Source organism: Nipponia nippon, unplaced genomic scaffold (assembly GCF_047370975.1).
Source record: "Nipponia nippon isolate SJK-2023a ecotype South Korea unplaced genomic scaffold, ASM4737097v1 scaffold_4, whole genome shotgun sequence".
Classification (NCBI taxonomy): Eukaryota; Metazoa; Chordata; class Aves; order Pelecaniformes; family Threskiornithidae; genus Nipponia; species Nipponia nippon.
Genome location: NW_028262358.1, coordinates 16,073,194 through 16,100,652, shown reverse-complemented (window position 1 = coordinate 16,100,652; position 27,459 = coordinate 16,073,194). Strand labels below are relative to the sequence as shown.

At 38.0% G+C, this 27,459-nt stretch overlaps 1 protein-coding gene across 21 annotated transcripts in view; it reads right to left on the bottom strand.

The window, feature by feature from the left end:
* NRXN1 (neurexin 1) overlaps positions 1-27,459 on the bottom strand; it is a 725,925-nt gene that overhangs the window by 640,898 nt on the left and 57,568 nt on the right. For 14 of the 21 annotated variants that reach the window (XM_087774526.1, XM_087774528.1, XM_087774537.1 and 11 more), the window contains exon 3: positions 1,698-1,715. The exons of the other annotated variants lie outside the window; for them this stretch is intronic. In XM_087774526.1, the coding sequence (XP_087630652.1) occupies positions 1,698-1,715 (18 nt within the window). The remainder of the gene's footprint in view (positions 1-1,697; positions 1,716-27,459) is intronic. 21 annotated transcript variants of the gene reach the window in all.

Sequence of the window (27,459 nt, the reverse complement as noted above, 5' to 3'; positions counted from 1 at the left end):
ATACACATTCTATGCTTCCATTCTTTAGATATACATCCTTTGTAACTTTAATGTATGCATAAGTATCCAGACCTGTGTTGGAATAAATTTAAGGTTGCAGTTTTAAGAATTAGATCCAGGTAAAGTCTGGATTAACTGTTATCCAGGCTTTATCTTGTACTGCTGTGCATAAATGAATATGTAAAATGAAATTGAACCACCTTAATCTAGCTATACTGATCCTAATTCACATTTGAGACTCATGTTGACACCAATAAGAGTTTTATGCACAGATCAAATATAAGATTAGGTACTTATTTCTAGGCTTTTATGTTTTTCAGTTAGAATTCCTATCCCAGTGTTGTTGAATACATTTTTATTTTACAATGAAAAGGAAATTGTATTGATATGTATGTGTGTGACAGTGCACACAATTAAAGCATCAGAATTGTTTAAATTATCTTTCTCCTCCTGGTAACATATATTTTAATAAAATTGCACAGCATTGTGTATGTGCTAAGTCTGAGCACCTCTCTTTGCCCTTGTATACAGTAGCATAGAGAAATGCAGAATGGATACGTCCAGGCTTTTTTAGAAAATTGCCACTGAAGAAGCAGGCAGTGGCCCACGGTGACTTGAATCCTGGATGAACTCAGGCCCCCCAGTGGCTTACTACAGGACCCTGGGTCAGAGCCGTGCCAGGGCAGCCACTTTGCGTATGAATTAGCCTACAAAGTGCTTGATTTAAAAATAGTTTTAAAAGTACTGGAAAAAATAAAATAAAGTTATTGCTCAGTTTAGATCGATAAACTCATTGTTCAAATAGATAATCGTTTATCCAGTATGCAAAGGTTCAGCCCAGAGAGACTTTTAAAAGCACTTGTACATAAAAAAAGCACCTGCACCATTTGGCTTATAAGCAAAAAGACAGTATTGATTCCCAGCAATAACTGATCTGTGAACCATATTCTGTACCTTTAAAACTATGATATATATGCACGCAACATATTTTACCAGCTAATAGACATACTTACCAATATTCAGGCTAGATGGCATTGTGCTTTAGTTTCCACTGCCCTGTGTCATACTTTCTTTAAAGGGACTTAATTACATACCAACATTATTATTAAAATCACATGCTGCTTCTTTCACAATGTCGAAAAGGCAGAGTGCATTATGTTGAAAAGTTAGACAGAAAAGCTTTTTTCCTAAAACTTTGTGCTGTAAAGGATAATACAGTAAGCAAGATTTGTAGTATTAAAGAGAAAAGTGCTTTCCATTTTCCTAAGCAATAAAAAATATAGGTATTTAACATGCATTACATTTTTATGAGGAGGATTTATGCTCGACACTAATGAAACAAATAGTTTCTTGAAATGTTTTTCATACAGAACATGAGAAGAAATCAGTCCTTCTGCAAATCTCCTGAATGATTTTGAAGAGTGGTATCAGTCATACAATAAAATCCCATTGTTTCAGTGGGGACATTCTGGAATTACACCAATAAGGCCAAGATTAAAATGGAGCTTTGTTCGTGTTCTGTATGGAAAAAGAAATCACACTTATCTAATAAACTTGTATACCTTTTACGGGTAAAAAAATGCAACTTACCGTACTGAATGATATGCGTACTTTTATAACATTAAGCAGAAGGGAACAAACCCACTAAACAGAAGGGAAAAACAAGAGCTTAGGAAAATAAGGTAGAAAGCACCCACCTTCCACATAGTTGTCTTCTGTATGCACATAACAGGGAAGGAGAGAAAAGGAAAACATTCATTAAGCAGCATGCAGACTGGAACTTGCCATTGCATGTCTGCATCATGCAAGGCATCAAACACAACATGCAAGTGCTCCATTGCTACAATCCAGAGGGAAAAACAAAAGCACCAGGGAAGCAGTGTTTCTTCTATTTAACAAAATTTATGTGATATGAAATAAAACAATACTGTTTCCAAAGTGCAAAAATTGTAGAGGATTTACTGCAGCTCTTTCTAAGTTTAATTACTATTAGTCATTAATCAGAGGATCTTCTTGTAAGACTTTTATAACTATATATTTTAAAGCCATCAGTCATTTATGATAGGGATTCTAAGTTCATTTGCTTCTACTTTCCTGTTCTGAATTTTCCTTAATGACCTGTATGAAGTAGACTATTTTAAACAGATCAAACAAGATAACTTAAGTTCTAGAATATGCTCTGAAGATGTTACCACAGGCAGCATGGCTGATCCTGCACTCATTACTGAGGCACCCACTCTGGTCATTGGGTCAGACCTCTGAATCCAGTGTGGAAAAACTGTTATATAAACCCGGTGAAATAACTCAGAATTGTAGGATCATGTCTCACAGCATTTGTCAGCATCAGAAACCTGCACGTCTCAAAAAATCAATCAGTTCTCTGCCTAGTACAGCTAGCAAAGGCCACAGCAATCTCAGGCATGGGTTCCCCCCTGGATTTGTTCAAAGGGCATTTTGCCTAACTAAAGACTGCTATCAACAAGCAATAATTTGGCCTTTTATCCCCAGCCCAACATCAATTTGGGGCACAGGTAAGAAGGTTCCCCCAAAGCCTACAAAGTGAGAGTGGACTAGGAATTGAGCCTCAGCTAATGAAGCATACAGAATTTGAAGTTAAGAAATAGGCTCAGTGTCCTAGTACTCATGCTAGTCTCTCTAGTCCTCAGCTCCTCCACTAGGTAGGTGATTTTGAGGGACTATGTCTCTGTCGCCCATTATGATTTTGACTGAGGAGAGGATAGGAGAGAGTACAAAGATATCTCAGGGGAGAGAGAAAATGGGAAAGGTAAAATAACAAAGGAAAAACAACACGGAAGTCAAGGAGATGGACTGTGTGAAACCAAAACAGAAATGGGGAAGGGTGACAACACAGCAGTCTGACTGCTTGGGAGATCTCTTCCTGCAGTTTGTGCCACCTCCACCAACACTTGCTGGGGAGTGAGCACTCAGAAGCAATTGCAAATTGAAGCCCAGTTCTGTCATTACAGGTGATTTCTTATGGAGACTTCCTACAGGAAAACACCTTTTCATGTGACCATTAAGAAATGCGATCTAAGCTAATTTGAATATATTGTAAACCAGGAGTCAATAAAACAAGTTACACAGAACTGGGCTCAATGATATCTCTTAAGCATACCAATTTCCTGCCGGAATGTGTCACTTTTCATAGTGAAAAGCCTTTATAAGTTAATGCCACAAAACACTGAAAAATCTCATCATAACTAGACAGTATTCCAATAAATAATTTGAAAAGTTTACCGCTTTAAAAATAATAACTTCTATAAATGATTAATATTAGGGGTTTAAGTCTCTCAGTTTTTAATTGTAATACTCATAGGTCAGACCAGATAGTTATTTGGCTTAGGACATTATAAATCACCTTTTCCATTACAAATCACCATTCCACTCTAAATTTAGACTTCTAAAATCTCACTGCCTGTTATTTTAGTTTGTTATGAAAGTGCAAAGGGTACACACTGTTACATGCATTTAGGAAAGTAAGAGGCTGAAAAGGAAAAAAAATATTAAAAGCAGTACGCCTGTTGTGAGTAAATACCTGAAGATCAACAAATCAAATAAAGTTCACTGAGAAAATGAAAAACACTCAATTTCACAGGATAAAGATATTATGTTCTATAGGCAGTGTAAATTATAGTGATATTTGGGCTATTAGAAATAGCTACTTATAGATAATCTTTTCTGGAAGAGCCTTCTTTCTTTAACTGCATATAGCAATTTCCTTTCTTTAAGTACAAAACCCCCCAAACTTAATGAAAAATAAATTAGTTGTAGTATAACTTCATGCTCCTTCATCTAGTCCTTGTTACCACAGTGTTGGTATATTGCAATACCAATACTGCAATGACATCCTTTTTGGTGGACATACTTAGCTTAACGTGATTACTTAAAACCAACACGTGAACTTGCTAAAAGGCCAGTTCTGTTGCTCGTGATGTCAGAATCAAAGGGAGAGTTCTGAAAATGACATCACAGGCAGCATCAGATGGTTAAACTTGTTTGGTTACAGGGTTTAGCATATTTTGTTTTATATCACAGGCCCTATTCTTAGCAGTGATTGGTATGTCTTTTTGATGACTCCGTCACCAGAAAGATTTACACTAGCTGAGCAGCTTCCCCTAACTGTCTGATTGATTAAACTTTTAAGTGATAGTAAATTAAACTGTCAAAACATTTTGAATTAACTAAAATTGAAAGTGTTGAACTCCTGCTCTGTGAATAAAACAGTGTATATGGCCAAACCCCTGTACACTAGTAAACAGAAATGAAGATTCATTCCTCCACATGTTTTTCTTATGGTAAGTTAAATCATCTTAAACAGTTTTGCAATCTAAGAAAAAAATTATTTCAGCTTCTTTATGGTACTTTACAAGATACTTACGTTAGACTAGCATTGAGCACTATACTTAAGGTGGTTTTTTGTGATGGCTGATATATTTCCATATTGCTAACACTTTGCTTGACTTTCCTGATTCCCATTTTCTTGGCATGGCTTATTCTTCTAAGCAGACACTAAGAAACCAGAAGACCCAAATTCTAACTTTTCTTTTTATTCATTTTGCTTACTCCAGCCACTCTTAAAAAAAAACCCAAAACAACCAACCAACCAAACAAAAAAACAAAAAAAAAAGGAAAGTCTTTGAAAGCCATGTATACTATCAACGTCTTAATTTTGCAGTTTGGAGGGAACAACAATTTCATCATTTAAATCAGGAGTAACTTTATTTATGTCATTACAGTTGCACTGGTGTAAAATTTATGTACCTGGAGGACAGTAGAGCCGTGTTACACATTTCTGTCATTGCTGATGATTTAGCCACCCATAGTCTGAATTTACCCACATTTACATCCATCTACCCTGGAGGATCTCATTTTCTACTGAGTAGCTCTCTTGGCATCACCGGAACCAGAGGCTTTCAAGACCCAAAGTGCCACCTCCTAGCTGCTTTAGGCATTGGCACAGAACAGCTCTTAGCCTTTTCTGCACCAGTTGATCGTACCAATGATTTTCACCAATGCACAGCCCAGGTACAAGAGAAGGGGCTAAAAGGGACTGTCAACACAACAGTGGAGGAGCAGAACAGCCTTACAGCCTCCCCTAGCAACCAGATGACTGGCCAGACAGGTAACTTTCTCTTCAGCACTCTGGCTTCTAGTAGATGTGAAAAGTCCTCTGTTCTCATGTTGCATGGAGCTACTCACTTGAAGAACTAGACAGGTCTTCATCCACTGCAAATTCTTGTTTCCTAGACCTCCCCCCACCCCCACCAACAACGATACTAAATTGCACTGCTAATTTCTGTGTTTACAACCTAATTCCTTTGGCCAAATTCTGCTCTCAGCGCTACTGGTGTAATCTGTTGACTGCACATATTGAGCCAAATATTCAGTTGATTTAAATCTGGTAGGACATGGTTGAAATCAGTAGAACTACACAACTTACATAGGCTGTGAATCTGGCTTATTATCTTCAGATGAATTGTCTCAGGCTGTCCCTACTGAGCTGAGAACAGAATCTGCTCCATATTTTTTGCAGCAAAAGCCCAACCAATTCTAATTATTTTAGCATATTACTATGATTCAGTGATATAAAAATGGGAATCGTGTTTTTACAGGATATTTTTATTAATTCAAAAATCATTTTAATATTTTGTGATGCCTCACAGAAACCTTGATTTTCTTAAAAAATAAGTGACTCTTTATATGTTTTGTGGTTATTTCTGCTATTAATTTTTTTTTCTTCTGCTAGAATATTTACACCTTAGCCACACACAGAGCACAATATTTGTCCTGACACTTATATAAGAACAATATTTTCATGATAAACAGATGAAACAGTACATTAGTATTTTGAAGTTACAGAAATAGTATTCTAAAAATAATTCTATGCTATAATTATATGCTATAATAAGATAGCATATTAGAAGTGGCATTTTTATAGGGTATTTTTTCCTCATCAAAATTATAGTTCAAAATCACATTTGGCAACAATGAAGGGTATTATATACCACAGACATAGTTCATGAAATTTCGTAAGATATTTGGTACTACAAGTAGTGGGGAAGTAGCCTGAAATAAAAGTTATTTTTATGCAGGTGTCTTGCAATAAAAATGATGGCTAGAAATTTAAGATACGATATATTAAGTTTGTTTCCCCAAAGAATAATGCATAGGTATACTTCTCTATAAATTTATCTACTTAAAATTACTGTACTGGTAAATGTCATTTCAAGAGGTAGCTTTTTCTATGGGACTGTCTCAGCATCTCTTGGATAGTGTAACTTAGCCTGTCCCATCAGTTTCTCAAATTGTTAGAGAAATTGTTTTGTTTAACACGTAGTTCAAAAGAAAATATTCAGAAAGGATATGAAAACATGAATTATGTTATAAAGCATGAACAGTCACAGTCTCAATAATGATGAACTAAAGCAATACATTGAAAATCTGTGGCTATTGGCATTGGTCTTCTAAAGTACTGTGTATCTGACAAATTCCATTAAGATTATTTGCATTTTTTTGAAATGTACTTTTGAAAACCACTGTAAATATTGATTGTAATTATTGACTGTAATTATGATTAATTAGAAATGTATTTTAATGATACCTAGCACAGAACTCTGCTTGAATATTGAGTAAATAGCAGCATTTCCTACAGATGAGCCTCGTGGAACAAAATTTGGGATTCATATGCAAAATCCACAAATCCACCACAATCTAGGGAAGAGGGCCCAGGAGTTCCTACATTCCCACGTGGCCCCATTAGGTCTGAAGTCAATGTACAGCCTCTCCCAGACTCCACACAGCTTTGGAAGGACCCATTCAGAGGACTTTCCAGTGCAGTGGGTAGAAATACAATATAAAAGGGACTCTATTGATTTTTTTTTTTTTTGTGGAAGGAAGAAATTTCAGAATAACAGGATTTTGGTTCTGTTCTAGCTCCATTTTCTATCTACATCTCTGTGAAGATCTGTTCTTTTCTGGAATGCCCTGTACGAGACTCAGGAGAAAGGTGTGATACCATTAGGAGCATAGATGACCTGTCTTGACCAATAATGAGGACAAGGCTTTCTGCCAGATGAGAATCATTAGGGCACAATTAGATGTTTCTGCCAGTTTTGTACAAGACAAAGCCATCAGCCCAAATTCAGTACACCTCTGTAAATTCTACTAACATCCATGAATTTACCCTAGGTGAGGCCACCTTTTCTAGACAGTGCTATGTATCCCAGTTGCATTGAGAATGAAATAATGACAAGATCATTTTAGTTAAGCTACTGTAGATGAGCTCGTAGTGTGAAGCAGCAACTAAGGGTGGCAGTGCAATTCTTGAATGCACAGGCAAAGAAATAATGAACGGAAATAGAAAATGGCATTACTTTTTGTGGCATAACTAAAACCATTACTGTGTTTAGTTCCAGTGCTCACATATTTAAAAGGAAGTGAAAAATGAAGGAGGTTTCAGAAAAAAAAACTTTTCCCACAGTCATTCATGGCATTAAAAACCTAAGAAAACTCAGCAACCATGTCTTACAATGGAAGCCCTAAGATGCTCAATCCATTGAATATATCAAAGGTGAGATTAAGAGGTGTCTTGAACGCAGGCTGTAGCTATCAATGTCAGGAGAAAGATTCTTGATACCTGGAAGTCCTTTCAACCAGACAAATGCTGGCATCAAGAGTCAGAAAAGTTCAAACTGAAAATAAGATGAAAATTTTCAATAAAGGTAAAATAAGCATTGGAAATACTGGGAAATTCTTCCCTGAAGTCTTAAGACAGAGCCTTTGTCTAACAGAAACTGTATATCAATCATTGCTTTTGGGCTGCATTGTAGGAATCACTGGAAGAAAGTCTGCCTTTTGGCATTTAGGAGGTCAGGTTAATATTTTCATAGCAGTACATTCTGGCCATAACTTGTATCAATCTATGAATTTTCTCTAGTCACATGAGAATAGAAACCAAGCATAAACAGCAGCACATACTTTGACACCCCGTTAAACACAAAAATGTTCAAATAAATTGTTTTCTCAAATCAATCTCTACATCATTTGCACAAAGAGCTCACTGAGAAATGTTTCCCATGAAGAATTCAAATATAATGGGTGAAAAAAATAATTCAGACAAATCATTACTATTGTTCCCAATGGGAAAATACCCCCATCCCCAATTTACTTCTACACCCTGTAATATTTTCTAATACCTGCTCCAGTTGTCTGCAGATGACAATCAAAATCAAAACATAATTAAATTAATACTCTGAGGCAACAACTTTTTGTGCTGTCTGATTCCTATGCAGCTTTATCACTTTTCTATCATTTATCATCACGTGTATCAAATGTGAAATCATTCAACATTGCTTTCGTTTAATGCTATTAATCTATGATTATTTTATTGTTACATATTTTTAGATATTGCACATCTGAATAGACTTGTGCTTTTTTGGAGCCACATTAGTTAACAAATAAGCACATATTTGATACCTACATCTCCTTTGTCTCAACTGCTTCCTAGGAATGACATGTTTGGAAAGTTACTTGTCCTCTTTTAGTAATTTTTACCATACTTCTAAATAAACTTGGACTGACTCAGGGGAGACATCATGATGTAGATACAAAAATGACTGCTTTTTAATTATATTACAATCCCAAGAAATTTGACTTTGGCCTTATTTTGCCACCTCATTAAATTTAATTCTTTTTCTCCAAAATGCGTCTAGTTAGTCTCAGAGGTACTAAACTTCAGTCCTGCTTGCAATATGTCAATGCTTTAAAGAAATTTGAATCAGTCACTGGGACAAGTGTTCTTGCATCTGTGTCATGGCTGCAGTAACCACAACCAGAAATCAAAAGTGGAATCAAAGGGTTTTTAGTAACTGAATTTAGTAATATTAATAATAGCGATAATGAAAGGAGAAATAAGTCATTTGCATACGTGAAGGTGAGTCAAAGAACTACGCTCCCTCCCCAGTGTTTTAATTTCCATGTATAAGCAGAAAATGAAACACAATGTAAATCTATGTATTTCACTCGGTAACCAGATATTCTTTAGGAACCGCTGCTCTTTTTCCATTTAGCCTCTGGGGCTATTTCTCTGGATTGGAAACATTCAATTTCCATTGACAATCTCTGTGATTTGCACACTTTGATTTGTACTTTTAGACCTCTTCCTTGTAATCACTAGAGGTCTTATTTCCTATCACAGAGAATGGATAGACTAACTAGAATTAAGGACTGACTGTATATGGTCAGCTTTACATGGCCTATACATCTTACCATAACTCCTCTTTTCTTCCTAGCACTATTATTATTCCTTTGGATTTTCTCCAATGTAGCCCTGCTGGGTACATGGCATGAAAATATATTTTCAGGATATTCCTATCAAAACCTTTCATACAGAATTAACTATTCTGGCTGGCAGAGAGTAATGGCAAAAACAGATTATGATGTTCTATAAAAGTGATGCAGGGTGACACAGGTATTTCTATTTTAAGAATAACTGTTTTGAAATTAATTGGAAAAATCATAAAATAACTTATTTCAACAACTGCTTTAAGAAACATTTGTGAAATGAGGAATAAAGATTTTTCAGAATTATTCCTGCTTGTTTTGGTGTACATGAGAGTAGAAACTAGCCCAGTAAATCTGATTCCTTGCTGCACTGTGCTTTGTGTAGTCAATTATGTCTATACAAGAGGCTGCAAAATCAGGGACCAGTTACTATCAGAAGAAATCAAATCCCTGTCCAATCATCCTTTCAGCAAAACTTGTCTGTTAAACCCATTAATACAATAGGATTAGTTGAGCTGACAGTGAGTAAAAATGCTGTGCAGTGCTTGAACGGCAGAAGTAATTTTCCAACTGGATGGCAGCTTTACAGAGGTGATGATCCAGTGGATAACATGAGCAGGAGACTCAAGGAGGAGAGGTCACGTTTTTTGTCCATGAGAAGGATATTGTTTTCAGATAATGCTTCCTAAAACTTTTCTACTGGTTTTGTATTGTATAGTGAATGGGCAGCTATCTATACTTCTACAATCCCTACTGTGTGAATATAGTATGTAGAAGTATAGTAGAAGATGCATTGTACACAATTAAAAATAGAGTAACAATATTCAAAATAACTTTATTGTATAGTTCTTTAGCTAGTCACCATAAAATTTTCTTGGGTACTACTGAGATTCATTTTGTGGATGTGAACTGAGCTGAACCTGCCTTTGGAAGCCTTTAGAATGGTACAGAACAAACTTTCTGCTTGTTTAAATGGTAAATTCCTCTGAAGTGAGTGGAGCTGCACTCTGGAAGTCAGTATGCGAGTGTTTAATTTGACATCAAATTAAAATTTAATCACAGCTATCTGTGACTGAGAGTGAACAAAATAGATATCTTTGTTTTTCTTTAAAGAACTGAACTTAATTTTCTCTTTTACTAGTCTACAATCATTTCAATGCTAATGCTGAATGTGACTGATTAATTAGTAGTTACAGATAATGACAATGAAACTAATTACACGAAATTTTACAATTAAAAAAAATCACCATTTCTTCACTTAAAATCTGGCCATCCTTATCTAAAGTAAGAACTGATATATTTTTTATTTCCTCCATAGATTTTATAAGTGACCAACAATATTGTTTTTCGTAGCCCTGTGAATGCCTGGATTGAGCTCCCACGTATATAGAGTACTTGCACATGTTTCAATCAGGAAGCAGATGCTTTAGAACAATTCTCGATTTTCATTAATCACTTTGATATGAATTGGTTAAACAGTTATTTTCTTGGCATAAGAATTATATTGTAACTTTTATAAGGCTACTAAGTGATATAAAAAACTTGCAGGCATTAATTTAGAATAGGTGAAAAAGATGGCTCCTGACAAGGTGATACTGTACCTGATGTGCTTTTGCAAAAGCTTGATTGTATGTATATTATGGTTAGCTACATTAATTTTTCTTCTACAACTGTTCCTATCTCAGAACTCCACAATTAAAATTTCTAGCAATAGTAGATGTTTCAAGACAGTCACATTCTGGGGCCATCTATAAAATGAACCCAAACCAAGTTAGAGCTAGTTCTTCTCTTCCTAACAGTTTAATAAATATCACAGAATCACAGAATCACAGAACTGTTGGGGTAGAAAAGACCTCTGGAGGTCATCTGGTCCAACCTCCCTGCTCAAGCAGGGTCACCCAGAGCTGATTGCCCAGGATTGCCCAATGTTGGAGACTCCACAACTTCTCTGGGCAACCTGTGCTTTGTCACTCTTACAGTAAAAAAGTGTTTTCCTTTCCACAGGACAGCACCTCCTGTGTTTCAGTTTGTGCCCATTGCCTCTGGTCCTGTGACTGGGCACAACTGAGAAGAGCCTGGCTCCATCCTCCATACCCTTCAGGTATTTATATACATTAATATGACCTCCTCTGAGCCTCCTCTTTTCCAGGCTAAACAGCCCTGGCTCTCTCAGCTGGGACTCTCATAGGAGAGATGCTCTAGTCCCTTCATCATCTTTCTGGCCCTTGGTTGGACTCTCTCCGGTATGTCCATGTTTCTCTTGCACTGAGGAGCCCAGAACTGGACACAGAACCCCGGGTGTGGCCTCACCAGTGCTGAGTAGAGGGGAAGTATCACCTCCTTTGACCTGCTGGTAATGCTTTGCCTAATGCAGCCCAGGATATCATTAGACTCCTTTGCCCCAAGTGCATATTGTTGGCTCATGGTCAGCTTGGTGGGCATACTGTCGGCTCATGGTCAACTTGGTGTGCCCCCAGGACCCTTAGGTCCTTTTCTGCAAAGGTGCTTTCCCCCAGCATATATGGGTGCATGGGGTTGTTCCTACTCAGGTGCAGGACTTTGCACTTCTCCTTGTTGAACTTCATGAGGCTCCCGTCAGCCCATTTCTCCAGCCTGCCAAGGTCCCTCTGGATGGCAGCATGACCTTCTGGTATATCAGCCACTCCTCCCAGTTTGAGGGTTCGCCTCCTCACTGAGGGTACACTCTGCCCCATCATCCAGATCATTAATGAAGATGTTAAACACAATCAGACCTAGTATTGATCCCTGGGGTACACAGCTAGTCACTGGCCTCCAAGTAGACTTCGTACCACTGATCATCACCCTCTGGGCCTGGCCATTCAGACAGTTTTCAAGCCACCTCACTGTCTGCTCATCCAGCCTGTACATCAGCAGCTTCTTTATAAGGATCTTGTGGGAGAGAGTGTCAAAGGCCTTGCTGAAGTCCAGGTGGACAATGTTGAGTACTCTGCTCTCATCTACCAGGTCAGTCAATTCATCATAAAAGTTCGTGAAGTTGATTAAGCATGATTCACCCTTGGTGAAGCCGTGCTGACTACTCCTGAAGATTTTCTCATCCTTAATGTGCCTGGAAATGGTTTCCAGGATTACCCCTCCATCATGTTCCCAGGTACCGCAGTGAGTCTGCAGCCTGTAGTTCCCTGGTCCTCCTTCTTGCCCTTCTTGAAGATGGGGGTGACATTTGCACTCTTCCGGTCTTTGGGTACTTCTCCCAGCTTCCATGATTGATCAAAGATTATCAAGAGTGGCCTCGCAATGACATCTGACAGCTCCCTCAGCATTTGTGGGAGCATCCCATCAGGGCCCATGGACTTATGTATGTCCAGTTTGCTTAAGTATTGCCTGACCTTATACTCTTCCACCAAGGGTACATCTTCCCTGCTGCAGTCTTTCCCCTTTGTCTCTGGGACCTGGGATTCCTGAAGGCTGGTCTTGCTAGTAAAAGCTGAGGCAAAGAATGCATTCAGTGCCTCAGCCTTTTCTATGTCCTGTGTCACCAGGTCCCCCATCTTGTTGACAACGCGTCCACATTTTCCCTTGTCTTTCTTTTGTCAGTAATGTACTTCTTGTTGTCTTTGATATCCCTGGACAGATTAAATTCCATTTGGACTTTGGCTTTCCTAACTTCACTCCTGGATGCTCAGACAACGTCTCTGTATTCCTCTCAAGCTACCTGTCCTTGCTTCCATCCTTTGTATGCTTCCTTTTTGTGTTTGGGTTTAGCTAGCAGCTCTCTGTTCATCCATACAGGCCTCCTGGCATTTTTGTCTGACTTAGCATTTGTTGAGATGGAACTCTTTTGTGCTTGGAGGATGTGATCCATAAATATTAATCGGCTTTCTTGGACCCTCTTCTCTCCAGGGCCTTATCCCATGGGACTCTTCTGAGCAGATCTTTGAAGACCTCTCCTGAAGGCAAGTGTTGTGAGCTTGCTTCTCACCCTCCTCTGTGCCCTCAGGATTCTGAACTCTACCATGGTCACTGCATCCAAGGCTGCCTTTATCTTCACATCCCCAATGAGCCTTTATCTTCACATCCCCAATAAGCACCTCCTTGTTGGTTTATGAGGCCCAGCAAAGTACCTCTCCTCTTTGGCTCTGCTGTCATTTGGAGGAGGAAGTTATCATCAATGCACTCCAGAAGCTTCCTGGATTGCTTATATCCTGCTATGTTGTCCCTCCAGCAGACATCAGGGTGGCTGAAGTCCCCCATGAGGACCAGGGCCTGCAAATGTGAAGATCCTCCTATCTGTCTGTAGAAGACCTCATCCACTTGTTCTTCTTGGTCAGGTGGACTATAGCAGACACCCACTATAATGTCACCTTTGAAAGTTCTTGAAGTCTTCCTTATTAACTTTGTTCTAATCTTTAATCATTCCTTCTCCAAGTGATAGAGGAGCCAACGAGGAGAGGTGCTATGCTGGATCTTATGCTCACCAACAAGGAGGGGCTGGTGGGGAATGTGACCCTCAAGGGCAGCCTTGGCTTCAGTGACCATGAAATGGTGGAGTTCAAGATCCTTAGGGCACCGAGGAGAGCACACAGCAAGCTCACTACCCTGCACTTCAGGAGAGCAGACTTTGGCCTCTTCAGGGATCTGCTTGGTAGAGTACCATGGGATAAAGCCTTGGAGGGGGCCAAGCAAGTTCGGTAATATTCAAGGATCACCTCCTCTGAGCTCAGGAGTGATGCATCCCAACAAAGAGGAAGTCAGGAAAAAATGCCAGGAGGCCTGCATGGATGAGCAAGGAGCTGCTGGACAAACTCAAACACAAAAAGGAAGCTTACAGAGGGTGGAAGCAAGGACAGGTAGCCTGGGAGGAATACAGAGAAATTGTCTGAGCAGCCAGAGATCAGGTTAGGAAAGCTAAAGCCCTGATAGAATTAAATCTAGGGACATCAAGGGCAACAAGAAAAGCTTCTACAGGTACGTTGGTGGTAAAAGGAAGACTAAGGAAAACGTGGGCCCTCTCTGGACGGAAACGGGAGAGCTGGTTACCCGGGATATGGAGAAGGCTGAGGTACTCAATGACTTTTTTGCCTCAGTCTTCACTGGCAAGTGCTCAAGCCACACCGCCCAAGTCGCAGAAGGCAAAGACAGGGACTGGGAGAATGAAGAACTGCCCACTGTTGGAGAAGATCAGGTTCCAGACCATCTAAGGAACCTGAAGGTGCACAAGTCCATGGGACCTGATGAGGTGCATCCGCGGGTCCTGAGGGAACTGGCAGATGAAGTTGCTAAGCCACTATCCATCATATTTGAGAAGTTGTGGCAGTCCAGTGAAGTTCCCGCTGACTGGAAAAGGGGAAATATAACCCCCATTTTTAAAAAGGGAAAAAAGGAAGACCCAGGGAACTACAGGCCAGTCAGTCTCACCTCTGTGCCTGGCAAGATCATGGAGCAGATCCTCTTGGAAACTATGCTAAGGAACGTGGAAAATAAGGAGATGATTGGTGACAACCAACATGGCTTCACTAAGGGCAAATGGTGCCTGACAAATTTGGTAGCCTTCTGCGATGGGGTTACAGCATTGGTGGATAAGGGAAGAGCAACTGATATCATCTACCTGGACTTGGGCAAAGCGTTTGACACTGTCCCACACAAAATCCTTGTCTCTAAATTAGAGAGACATGGATTTGATGGATGGACCACTCGGTGGATAAGGAATTGGCTGGATGGTCACACTCAAAGAGTTGCAGTCAATGGCTTGATGTCCAAGTGGAGATCATTGATGAGTGACGTTCTTTAGGGGCCGGTATTGGGGCTGGCACTGTTTAACATCTGTCGGCAACATGGACAGTGGGATTGAGTGCACCCTCAGCAAATCTGATGATGACGCCAAGCTGTGCGGTGCAGTCGACATGCTGGAGGGAAGGGATGCCATCCAGAGGGACCTTGACAGCCTTGAGAGGTGGGCCTGTGCGAACCTCATGAAGTTCAACAAGGCCAAGTGCAAGGTCCTGCACATAGGTCGGGGCAATCCCAAGCACAAATACAGGCTGGGCAGAGAATGGATTGAGAGCAGCCCTGAGGAGAAGGACTGGGGGTGTTGGTTGATGAAAAGCTCAACATGACCCAGCAATGTGCACTCGCAGCCCAGAAGGCCAGCCGTATCCTGGGCTGCATCAAAAGAAGCGTCACCAGCAGGCTGAGGGAGGTGATTCTCCCCCTCTACTCCACTCTTGTGAGACCCCAGCTGGAGTACTGCTTTCAGCTCTGGGGCCCCCAACAGAAGAAGGACATGGACCTGTTGGAGCGAGTCCAGAGGAGGGCCACGAACATGATCAGAGGGCTGGAGCACCTCTCCTATGAAGACAAGCTGAGAGAGTTGGGGTTGTTCAGCCTGGAAAAGAGAAGGCTCCAGGGAGACCTTATAGCAGCCTTCCAGCACCTGGAGGGGGCCTACAAGAAAGCTGGAGAAGGCCTTTTTACAAGGGATGTAGTGATAGGACAAGGGGTAATGGCTTTAAACTGAAAGAGGGTAGATTTACATTAGATAGAAGGAAGAAATTCTTCACTCTGAGGGTGGTGAGGCACTGGACCAGGCTGCCCAGAGAAGCTGTGGATGCCCGCTCCCTGGAAGTGTTCAAGGCCAGGGCGGATGGGGCTCTGAGCAACCTGGTCTAGTGGAAGGTGTCCCTGCCCATGGCGGGGGGGTTGGAACTAGATGATCCTTAAGGTCCCCTCCAACCCAAACCATTCTATGATTCTATGATTTTACATTTCTTCTAACCCTACATTACCTTCAGTATAGGCCATGTGGAGATTATTTTTTGTAGCATGTTGCTGATGAAAAAGTGGTAAAACATCTTTTCTGTTGTCAGCTCTTCTACAGCTGGCAAATTGGTTAGAATGACAAAGATGTTGGCATCAATAAAAATCAACATAGGATTCTTTAGTGAAGAACTATTTCGGGGCTAAAACTTTATCAGAACCAATTACAATAATTCCTCAGAAAAAGTTGTCTCTTTGGTGTATTGCCTTGTTCTACATATTAAGGAGACAGTAGGGAATATTGTAATGACCTTTCATGGGACTGAGTCAAATAGAAGTTTAGAAAGAAATTAACGAGAACATCTAAATGTAGAGCTATAGAAGAAAATATCTGAGGAGACATAGATATTATTGGTTGAGTAATATGAAAAAATATATATATTAAAATCTGTTCTGAATGTATTCCTTAGCATTCTTTTGAGGTTACATCTTAAGTATGATATAAAATGGTATTTCTTATATTATTAAAACAAAATTTTAATAATAATTGGACTAAACAAACTGTCCTACAGGGGAAATCCTTCTCTGTAAGGTAAATCCCAGTGAATAACAGAAATCTTGTTTGATTGTTGGCCCATTATTGAAATGAGCACACAAATCACCTGCTTCCTAGTTTTTATTCATGAAGAGGAGGAATAATTCTGAGGTTCCCAAAGTGGAAAAACTCCTACATCTAAACCATAATTAAAATTTCTCCCCGGAAGAGTATTTATGCCATTAGGCAATTCACAGACTTATAATCATGAAAGCAAGGATCGTGTATCATATAACCTATGTACTTAATCAAGTTAACAAAACTCCCAAACAAACCACAAACATTTCTTGCATTTTTTTTTCAATCACATTTTCAGAATAAAGAAATAACCTGAGCAGCTAACCATGTACTAAGGGAGAAACTCATATTTGAACGAGGTGGAATTGTTATGAGTATATACTGAATACATAGACTGCATAAGCATATGCACATTCATTCATGTACTAATAATACCTTATGCAATGTAGAGTGTGCAATGAATACAGCCAACATAGTGAACAATAAATGATGTGCTATTGTGCAACTATTAATATATACAGAAGCCAAAACAGAAGCAATCTTCACACTGAACATAGAAAAAAATTTTAATTTACTAATGCAAAACTCCTCCAAAATGTCATATCATGCCAAGGAACAGAAATAGATAACACTGAACTTCAGGAAAAGTCTCCTTACAATTCAACAAAACAAAGACTAATGCATATGAAGATGCTTATGAACTTGAAAAAGCAATATCGATTAATAGGATTTTGAATTTGTTGTATGTTCTTTCATTTAAAGGAAATATTTCAAGAAACTGCTGTTCTGTAATTATAGTTTGTTTCAAAACAAAATTATAAGAACTGTACAAAAGCTACTAACATAACTCAAATTATTTTAATTTGCAAAGTCTCTTTATATAGCAAGCTAAAAAGTGCTTGATCCATTTTTTCGTTCTGCTTTTTACAGCTTATAGCAAATGCCTTCTTGCTTTAAGAAACGTATACTTATTCCAAAAGTGTCTGTTATGAAGAACATCTAATGCTCATAAATCATTTGCTTCTTAGAAAAAGAAAAAAATTCAAAGCACATTTCCCAAAACATGCTTGTAATGCAAGTAGAACAGCCACCTCGCTTTACTTCCATTAAAACAAACCAACTCTCCCTCCCCAAAAAGCCATTTGTCTCCAAAAGTAGTTTAGAATATCAAGGTCTGAAGTGTTTTCTTTTATCTCTTTGAGTGTACCTCTTAGCATTCAATATTGACAACTATCATTTTTTATCCAGTCTGTATTATTAGTGAGTTATCACCGTTTTCTGTAGTGGGCCAAATTTTTAAAATACACCACCTTCTGGTTAGGGCATTGGCATAACCTTTAAACAACTTTGCTGTTACTACTCTCTTACACCTTTTATCAATGATATCTGTATGTATTTAAAAGACATGTAAAAGATGTATCCTAAGAAATACTACAATCAAATTACATAAAAAAGACATGTCCGTTATGTAATGTCCTACATTACATGCTGCTTCTGTCTTCAGTAACAGGTAGTTTGATGAGAAGTGTAAAATTTAAATAATCAAAACAAGTAAAGTTCTAGTAAAAAATAAAATAAAAAATAAAATAAAATAAAATAGAAAAACTGGGCAGGAATACTTCTTATGACATACAACGGGATCTTCTTTAGAACCCATTCAGATGGATAGAAATCTTTTCATTAGGTTATACAGCTTGGATAAGAGCTGGATTGCTCCTTGATTTTAATGGTTTATCTGCTGTGCTGCTACTTGGCATCTGGAACTCCCATTGAGATCTCATGGTGAATCATTGGAACACAATGAGTTCATGAGTCCCCTCTTTCTGCCAGGGAAGCATTTCTAATCAATAGCTTTTAGTGTAATGGAAGTTACCATAATGCTTTCAAAATCTGGGTTTATGCTGTAGTTAAAATGAGCTTTGTGACATCTCTAGTGTATAGTTGTTGCTTCACCGAGCTGCATATTATACATTAGGTAAAGGCTGTTTGTCCAAACCAGTATTTTATAAGATGAAATAAAAGCAACACAGAAAATGTTGATACTATCGCAGGGAAATCATCATCATACGTTTCATTTGTGAATGCCTACATACCCACATATTTAGATATGATTTGTGATAGTAAAGTTATTAAAGTAGGTTAAATAAATTTTTCATCTAAATTGATTTGAGTGAGTATGCAATGGGAAAGTGCGGATTCTGATGGAAGATATGGTTATGTAAATCTCCACTGAGACAAGAGAGCTACTTTAAATATATGCGGACTGGTGTAAGTCCCTTATAATACAAGTTCAAATCTCCAGTTGAAACCCTCATAAACACATTTTAAATTGGATTTCTTCTCTTAGAATTGCATCATTCAATTACATACACTTTGGAGCATAAAAAGAGGAGGAAGACATTTAGAAAAAAGATATCATTCAAGTGCTGGCTATTTTTTTCTCATTTGTCAAAATATTGTAAAAAATAGCTATAGTCAGAAACATTAAAGAACATAAGTCAAATCCAGTGAAGAGTGGAGTACAGGTTTAATTTGGGTAGAAACAACACATGCCTTCTGAGTCCCAGCTTCTCCAGAAACTGAAGAACAGGGTTCACACATGCTGGAAGAAAACAGTGGTGGGTACAAAGGAAAACCAAAATTCACCATGTAGCACTAACAGCAGCTATGCTTCTCTGAAATGAGATAAAAGTCCCACTGGAAATTTCAGGTCAATAGGAATTTTGCAACTGGATTACAGGACTGGGCCCTAAAGGCTGAAGTTTGCACAGAGAGCTTAGTCATCTTTGTGCAACAGTGACACACATTTTGGTATCATTTACATATAAAAGTGAGCCCACTCGCTTATGTAAATTGGATGTTCCCTCCTGGAACTTGGTAGTTTTCTTAGCAAATATAAGGACTATATGCAAATGAAAGAAGAAGAAGAAGAAGAAGAGGAAGAAGAAGAAGAAGAACAACAACAACAACAACAATGGAAAAAGAAGAATGAAAAAAAAGAAGGGGAAAAGAATAGCAATTTTTGGGGGGAAAACTGAGTGCATAAGAATTAGTGTAACTTACTCAGCACAATGCCATGGATCTCACTGACCTTGGGAGGTTTTCCAGAAGTCATTCCTCCCACAAATATTTTCTGAACAATTATAAAGCATCTGAGATACTTTTTTTTTTTTTTCCCCAGGAGCAGTGATTCATTTTTCTTTCTGTATTGACTTTTCTTTAACAAATATATTTACTGGGGCCATTTAAAGGAAACTGTACTGTTGTTTCAGGTATGTTCCTGCATATCTCTTTGAGCATATCTCATGGTCACGTGAAAGAAACTATACCAAGGTGCGTTGTTCTTTGGGGTGTTTTTAAGATCTTCTATTAAAAAATGAGTTTTAATTCTAGGCTCAGGTAGATAAAACTGGATAATTGCCTTTTTTCCCCTTCAAAGAAGAGTCTAAATATATTCAGTCCAAACTATGAACACGATTGTGATTATCTGTACTTTTTGAAGTCTTTGCTCATTGTGCTTCTAGTGCAGTGTATGGAGAATTATTGATAAGTATAAGAGAAAGCTGGAGGTCAGTTTACCAGTCAGGGTTAGACTAGTTGAGCTTGATATCCAGGGACAAAAATTACACCCATTCATCAGTGTGAAGTAGTACCTCATATGCAGTTGTTCAGAAAGCACTTGGCTGGTTTGGAAAACACAGTATTAATTTATAGAGTCTTACCAACAATAATACCTCAAGCAAACTAATTCCAAGGCAATATATTTTCTGGCAGCCTGCTCTGCCATGGAAAGCATAGTAATAAGTGTGTATTATTGACCTTAATCTTTACCAGCATCTCCCACTGACAGAGAGATGTTCATGTGAATCAAGACTGATATAAGATCAGTAGCTTAGACAAGTACACATCTTTTCACTAAGAAATTAGCAAACTCATATGCCCAAATTTGATTTCCAGTGCAGTATCAACAAATTCTGTCACTGGTATATGTTGGTTTGTGAACAAAACATTACACAACTAATTTAATAATAATTTGAAGGGGAGGAAAAATATTTGTAGAGGAACTGAACAACTGAAGTGGATGAACAGAACAGAACACATTACCTTGCTGATCAGGACCCCCTCTAGAAGAGATAGTGTGAATATGAACTTACATATAATATGCAATTACATTCATAGTGCTACACAGATTTTGAGGGCTGCTACATTCCTTCACAGTGATGCAAATTATACTTCAGTAGACTCTGGAACTCTAGCACACTCATACTTCATATGTATGAAGAAAACCCCATACAGCCCTCAAAAAAACATGCAGGAGTTACACAGTACCTTGAAAAATCAGATTCTGAGAAAGCATTTTCATCCCTTAAAACATGAGCGCCACTCCTCACAAAAAAATAATCACATAGCTATGATGTTATGAAAAAGATGGAAATGACAGTTCACAAGACTATTAGTAAACAAATATCAGGAGAAAAAATGGGTCCTGATCTTCAATGTGGAGTTCACAGAATAATTATAGCAAATAATGCAGAGTGTTAAAACAAAGCATGTAATCTTGTTGTAAATCTATAATTTTACAGGTGAACTTACTACTTTGTTTTGGGGAAAATACCTCTTAAATGGGTTCTTCCTAGGGTTAATTTTTGCTCATTCTGCTTATACTCACTTTTTTTTTTTTAATTATTGAAGCTTGATCACTAAAAATGTCTCTCCCTTTTCAGCTGATTCTGTATACTCAGGCTCTGCACACTGAGTTCATATCTTTGCCAGTAGAAATCTTTTTAGTTCACTGATGAAGTATCCACACTTTGTTAAGCAATAGAACCTCTTTGTGATTCTATAGTGTCTTTCACGGAAGGACCTCAGCAGCTTATACATACAAATGCCTCCATGAAGCAGACAGAAAATTTGGTAGTAAATGTTTCCATGCAAGCACAAGTGGTGCTCGAGACTGATGCGAGGGTCATTCAATTCAAGTGAACGTGTGCATCTAGGACTTCTTCCACTCACAGCTGAGTTGAAGAAAACACAATAGGGGAATTTTACTTCGACTCAGATAAAATGAAGAATAAAAGCCAAGACAGAAGATTTGGCTAGGCTTAGGCATACAATATGTTGTCTACAGGTAGGTGATATCCAGACTTAAACTTTTATGAAAGATCAGGTAGGAATCACATGAGCCATATAGTATTTTATTGAAATAGGAGAATTGCTTAAATTGTGTATAATGCTGCTTCTCTAGGCCATAATGTCTGTGAAAATTGTTGCAATCTTTTAGATGGTGGATTTAATTCTAAAAATCTATTTTGTTAAGTAGGAAAAAATATGCAGTGCTGAATGTGATGAGTATTTGTGAACTCCTTATTTTATTCAGCTAGGAAACTAAGGAGGGAAAGTGCCCATGGAAGTAGTTTATTGTCTTAAATGCTTGCTTATTCTAAGAATCCTGGACGTTCCACAGTTTAGACTACTATTTTAGCAATGGAACTATTTAGATTACTATTTTTGCAATTTTTATCATAGCAAAAAGAAACTCTGCTGCTATCAATATCAGAATCTTCTGCACCCCAGACATATACACTTATTTTTAGTAAATGCCTCCTATGTTCTGATTTAATTTATTGTAGACTTTCACTTTTCCCCTTTGGCTTTATGTCTCCTGTAGGAAGAATTGTAGATTTAATATGAAGGACAAAATGGCAAACAGAAGAAAATAAAGAAGACTTACTTTTTTTCCACCAAGAGGAAAGTTAAAAAATCTCTTCTTATCAAGCGTAATAGAGAAGAAATGTTGTTATATATGCAGAAAAACTTTCTCAGGAGAGAAATAAGGAAAAGAAATATTCAGTTTAGTTGGGTCCAAACTACAGGGTCTTAAAAAAGCAACCAGAACAACAAAAGCACCACATATTTTTCATTGCAATAACATTATGTGATAAAACATTAAGCCACTTCAGGAAAGAGGTAAATACAAACAATTCACTTAGACTTCCTCACCTACTTCTTTATCTCACTATAGGAGGTAAAAAGCAGAGACAGGAGAAGCAACAAATTTTCACCAAAGGTTTATGCTGTTTCAGACTTCATTCTGTCATTTCTTGGGCTACTCATGACCCTGTAAGGTCCAAACCAAGCAAACCAAAATACGGTTTGTGTTGTTGGATTCTTTTCCTATTTTCTAGTCATTACAGAAAAACAGCACCACGGCTCCACTTTTTCTACTGCCACCATCCTTTGACTTGTCCCTTCCTTCCTGTAGCAAACTCTTGCTGAAGCCCTCACCTGCTGTAGTTCATCAAAGTAGAACCAAGCAGAATTTTCCCACAATCTGACTACTGGGAGTAACGAGGAGAAAAAAAAATACCATTATTTCTAACCTGAAGACAAAAATATTTTACATTAACAGTCAAAGAATCAGATATTGAATTATTACAGCTACTAGCACATTTTGTCTTTGGCATTTACTGTATAGGAAGATGTAATTCTGTGGCCACCAGCTGTTAGGCAGGATATTTTACTCTGTTCCAGGGATGTATCAATGTAATTAATCATGATAAAAAACAGAATGATCCAGCATGTTTTTCTGCCTTAGTGTAGGATAAACTATGCCTATGTCAATCCTGATAATATTTATCTAATGTCTTCTCATCCCCCAGTCCCATTACATCTATTTCAGTGTTTCACTATTCTTATCATTAGAAAGTTCTTCTTAATGTTTAAACTATTCTTAATTGCTGCAATTTAGCCCCATTATTTCTTATCCTATCTACCAACAACAAAAGAAGAACAGATTATTTCTTTCCTTTTTATACCACCCCTTTACGAACTTGATCTTTGCCACCACATCCTCCCTTAGTCATTTATCCTGTAAGGTACATAACCCCAAGTCTTTCATTTTTTATTTCATAGGTCTACTTCGTTGGTGAAATGCAATGTTCAAAATTGGATGCAGAATTCCAGCCTGGAGTACAGCACTGAGCAGAATTGGATAATTACTTCACCGTGTCTTACAAGCTTTATTTCCATTTACAAGAGATAAAATGTTAGATTTTTTTACAACTTCATGGCTTTGCTGACCCCTGCTCAGAATGTGATACATGCAGACTCACAGATTCTTTCCCAAAGAAACAGTATTTCACCAGCTTTTTTCTTCAGCATATTTTTGCTGTCCGTAATTCCTTCCTACGCCTAGCACCTTCCACTTGTTTCCACAGAGTTTTAGCACATCTTTTGGTCCTTTTCTTTAATTTGTCAAGCTGATTTTGAATTCAAAGCTTGTTCTGTTTCTCTTTCCCAGCTCTGCGTTATCGCAGATTTAATAAACTTGGTCTATGCTCTACCATCCAGGCTGATTAAATAAAAGTAGCAAAGAATTGATTCCAGGAGCGATGCCTGTGGTCAGTTTGTCCTTTCACTTTGACAGAGAATTACTGACAATTCACAGTTATCCAGCCAACTTTGCATGCAACTTACTAGCAATTTAGAAACTCACTCTAGCCCGAGATTTCCTAGCTTGCTTAAGAGAATGTCATGTTAGACAGTGCCTACAGATTTGTTTAAGAATACATGACACCTGCTGCTGCTTGACAATCTCTAACAATTGTTGAAGAATTGGTTAAATGTAATTTGTTGCTGACAAATACATGTCTACTGTTACTCATCTCTTCCTTACTTTGCAAGTACTAACAAATCATTTGCTTGAATATTTGTTCCAAAGTCTTCCAGGAACTAAGGTTTAGCTGGCAAGATAGACTTGGCTCTTTTCTATTGCAATTTTAAAATTTGGCACTATGTTCCCCCTCTTGCAGTCTTCCAAAACATCATACACCCATACACACTTTCATAAAGGAAACCTGTAATAGAAGTAAGATTGCTTCTGGCCAGTATTCTGTTAAGTATCAAGCTGCAGTTCATCACACCATACTCATTCATGTACTTCATGGACATCAAGGTCCTGAATAAGCTGAAATGTAAAGAATATACCACTTTCATACTGAATGCTTAAAAAGCCTACGCAGGATAGTCTTGCACCTGATAAGGAAGCTAAGAACAAGGTGACAATAAAGAGACAGTATACTTTGCTAATTATTTCAGACGCATTTTAATGTGCTTTGAGAGATTTAAGTTTGCGGAGGTCAAAGTATACATTTTAGGCTATGCAATGAATTGCATACCTGCAAAAGTACACATGTACATGACCTACCAAAGAAAGACTGTAGTGGTGTGCTGGGTCTGGCTGGGATGGAGTTAACTTTTTTTGTAGCAACCTATATGGTGCTGTGGTTTGAATTTGTGACTAAAACAGCGTGGATAACACACCAATGCTTTGGCTATAGTCGAACAGTGCTTGAACAGCACCAAGATTTTCTCTGGTCCTTATTCTGCCACCCAGCAAGTAGGCTGGAGGTGGGCAAGAAGCTAGGAAGGGACAGTCGTGACAGCTGACCTGAACTGGCCAAAAGGATACTCCATACCATATAAAGCCATGCTCAGCAATAAAACAGGCAAGTTTTGTCTTTAAATATAGCCATTGCTTGGAGACTTGACGGGCATAAGTCTGCTTGTGGGGTAAGTGATTGCCTTTACATCACTTGATTTTTCCCCTCTTTCCTTCACTTATTAAACTGTGTTTATCTTGACCCTTGAGTTTTTAACTTTTGCTTTTCCCATTCTCTCCCTTGTTCCGCTGGGCAAAAGTGAGTGAGTGGCTGTATGAGCGTGAAGCTGCTGGCTGGGGTCACCTGACAAAAGGTGTGCTAGATGGAAGACTATGAGCCATGATTCATAATTCCAAAAAGTTCAAACCATGTTTTTACTACGTGTATTGATACAAGAAATATCTCTAGTAAAGTTAGTGACATAGGCAGCTTACCCATCTGAAAAAAATTGTTTAGCTATTTAAAAGTATGCTGAATTCTGTTCAGACAATACTTGCTTTACTGCATGCAGTAAGGATAATTACTTTTGTACAAAGTAATTATACCATAATTTTTGGTTGTTTCAGAGCCATTAAAATAACTAAATAATACGTGGGTTGTACAGTATGAATTTCACTTAGTCTACTGACTTCTAAAAATCTTCTAAAATACAGTGTTTTGATTAAAATTACAGATGCGACTGAACCACTCATTTAGCTTTCATATCTATATTTTCGTTTTTTACTTTGTCCTGTAAAAACTGTTGTCTAGCTTTACATAGAAAAATGGAAGCCCAAAGAACAGGCAAACCAATTATTTGCCAGTGTTCGTAGTACAAGTGATAGGACTAGCAAAGGTTGCTAAAACTAAATTTAATATGTTGCCATTTAAACTGTCATTATTTGTTTCCTTTGACACGCATTGTATTGATGTTTTCCTGTGTGTAATGTCAGTTAAGTTGATGACCTTCATAAGATCTCTTGTTCTTATGTGTTTATGAATCAAAAATGTGTATGTGAAATTTTAACTGTTTTTCTTGATACTTCCTTCAGAACTCAGCAAATTCACCTGGCCCTAATGCTTTGCAAATTTTAGCTGGAGTAATTGCTTTATTGTCTTTTCCAGAATAACAGCAAGGTCTTCAACATCTTCCTTTCCCTCGGGAAAATGTATCTGTCTCTGGGATGATGACTTCTGTTTCTTCTGTCCGTAACAAGACAAATAAATCTTTTAGGCTCTTAGCAGAATCAAGATCATTAGTTGCCAACCTTCTGTTGTTCTTCTCAGTGACCCTGCTTGTCTTTGCTTTTCTCTTTTATTGTAAATTTTAAATTAACTCAGCTCAAAAAAAATCCCCAAAGTTGTACTTTGAAAATTACACTTTTTAAAAAAGTATTTTGTTTACTACATTTACCCCTTACACCCTCTTTATCTATGTCATCATAATTCACCCTACAAGTTAGGCATTCCATTCTGCACTATTGGCCACTTATCATTTATGTATGACATTCATGAAAGCTCCAATATTAGTCAGGTCAGCTCCTGTGGTGGATGAAGCCATATGGACTTATACCATTTAAATAGATCATGTGTATTTTTCTTATCTGATCTACAGGAACGGTGCTGTTGTATGTTGTTCACCTGCCACCGCATTGCAAAATAACTTCCTATTTATAAAAGGCAATTCCCTTATTAGCTAAAGTCACAGCTAATATACACTTACATGGCTGAAGGTTTGAGTTTATTTAGCAATTCATAAATAATGCCTGTGATTGTAAAGAGCGTCAAAAGGTCCAGGAATATACCCCAGAGTAAAAGGAAAAAGTTTGATAGGCTCCATTCTAACAATGTTTGCACTGACGTTCATCCAGAGAAACTGTAATCATTGGAGGAGGCAGAATAACTGGAGTAATTCCAGCCTTATTACAAATTTATTATTATTTTTACAAGCAGATTTAAGGAAAAAAACCCTGGTATTGTGTTTCAGGGATGAACTGGTCAACACTGAAGGTGACGGGAGGATGAGGGAATTTTTTCACCGTCATCTACATCTTTTAACAGTAACCTACTTGCTTTATGGGAGTATTTTTTCTCTTAAAATGTTAAACTTAGACACATTAGGCTGTTCAATTTGATAGACAATGGGTTTTATGGCTTGAGCTGGTATATTAAATTTCATGTTCTTCTAAACCCACTCTGCGTACTCAGCCATGGATTATCTAATAATTCAAGTCATGTACTGTTTCTTACTCTGTTTGAATTCCCTAGGTTTTGTTTGTCGTATCCACACTGGCAGCACTACAAACAGTAAAATACTTTTTTTGTTATTAATACAATTTTTCAACCATCTGCACTCTAAACAACAAAGACTAAATGTCTTTCATTTTT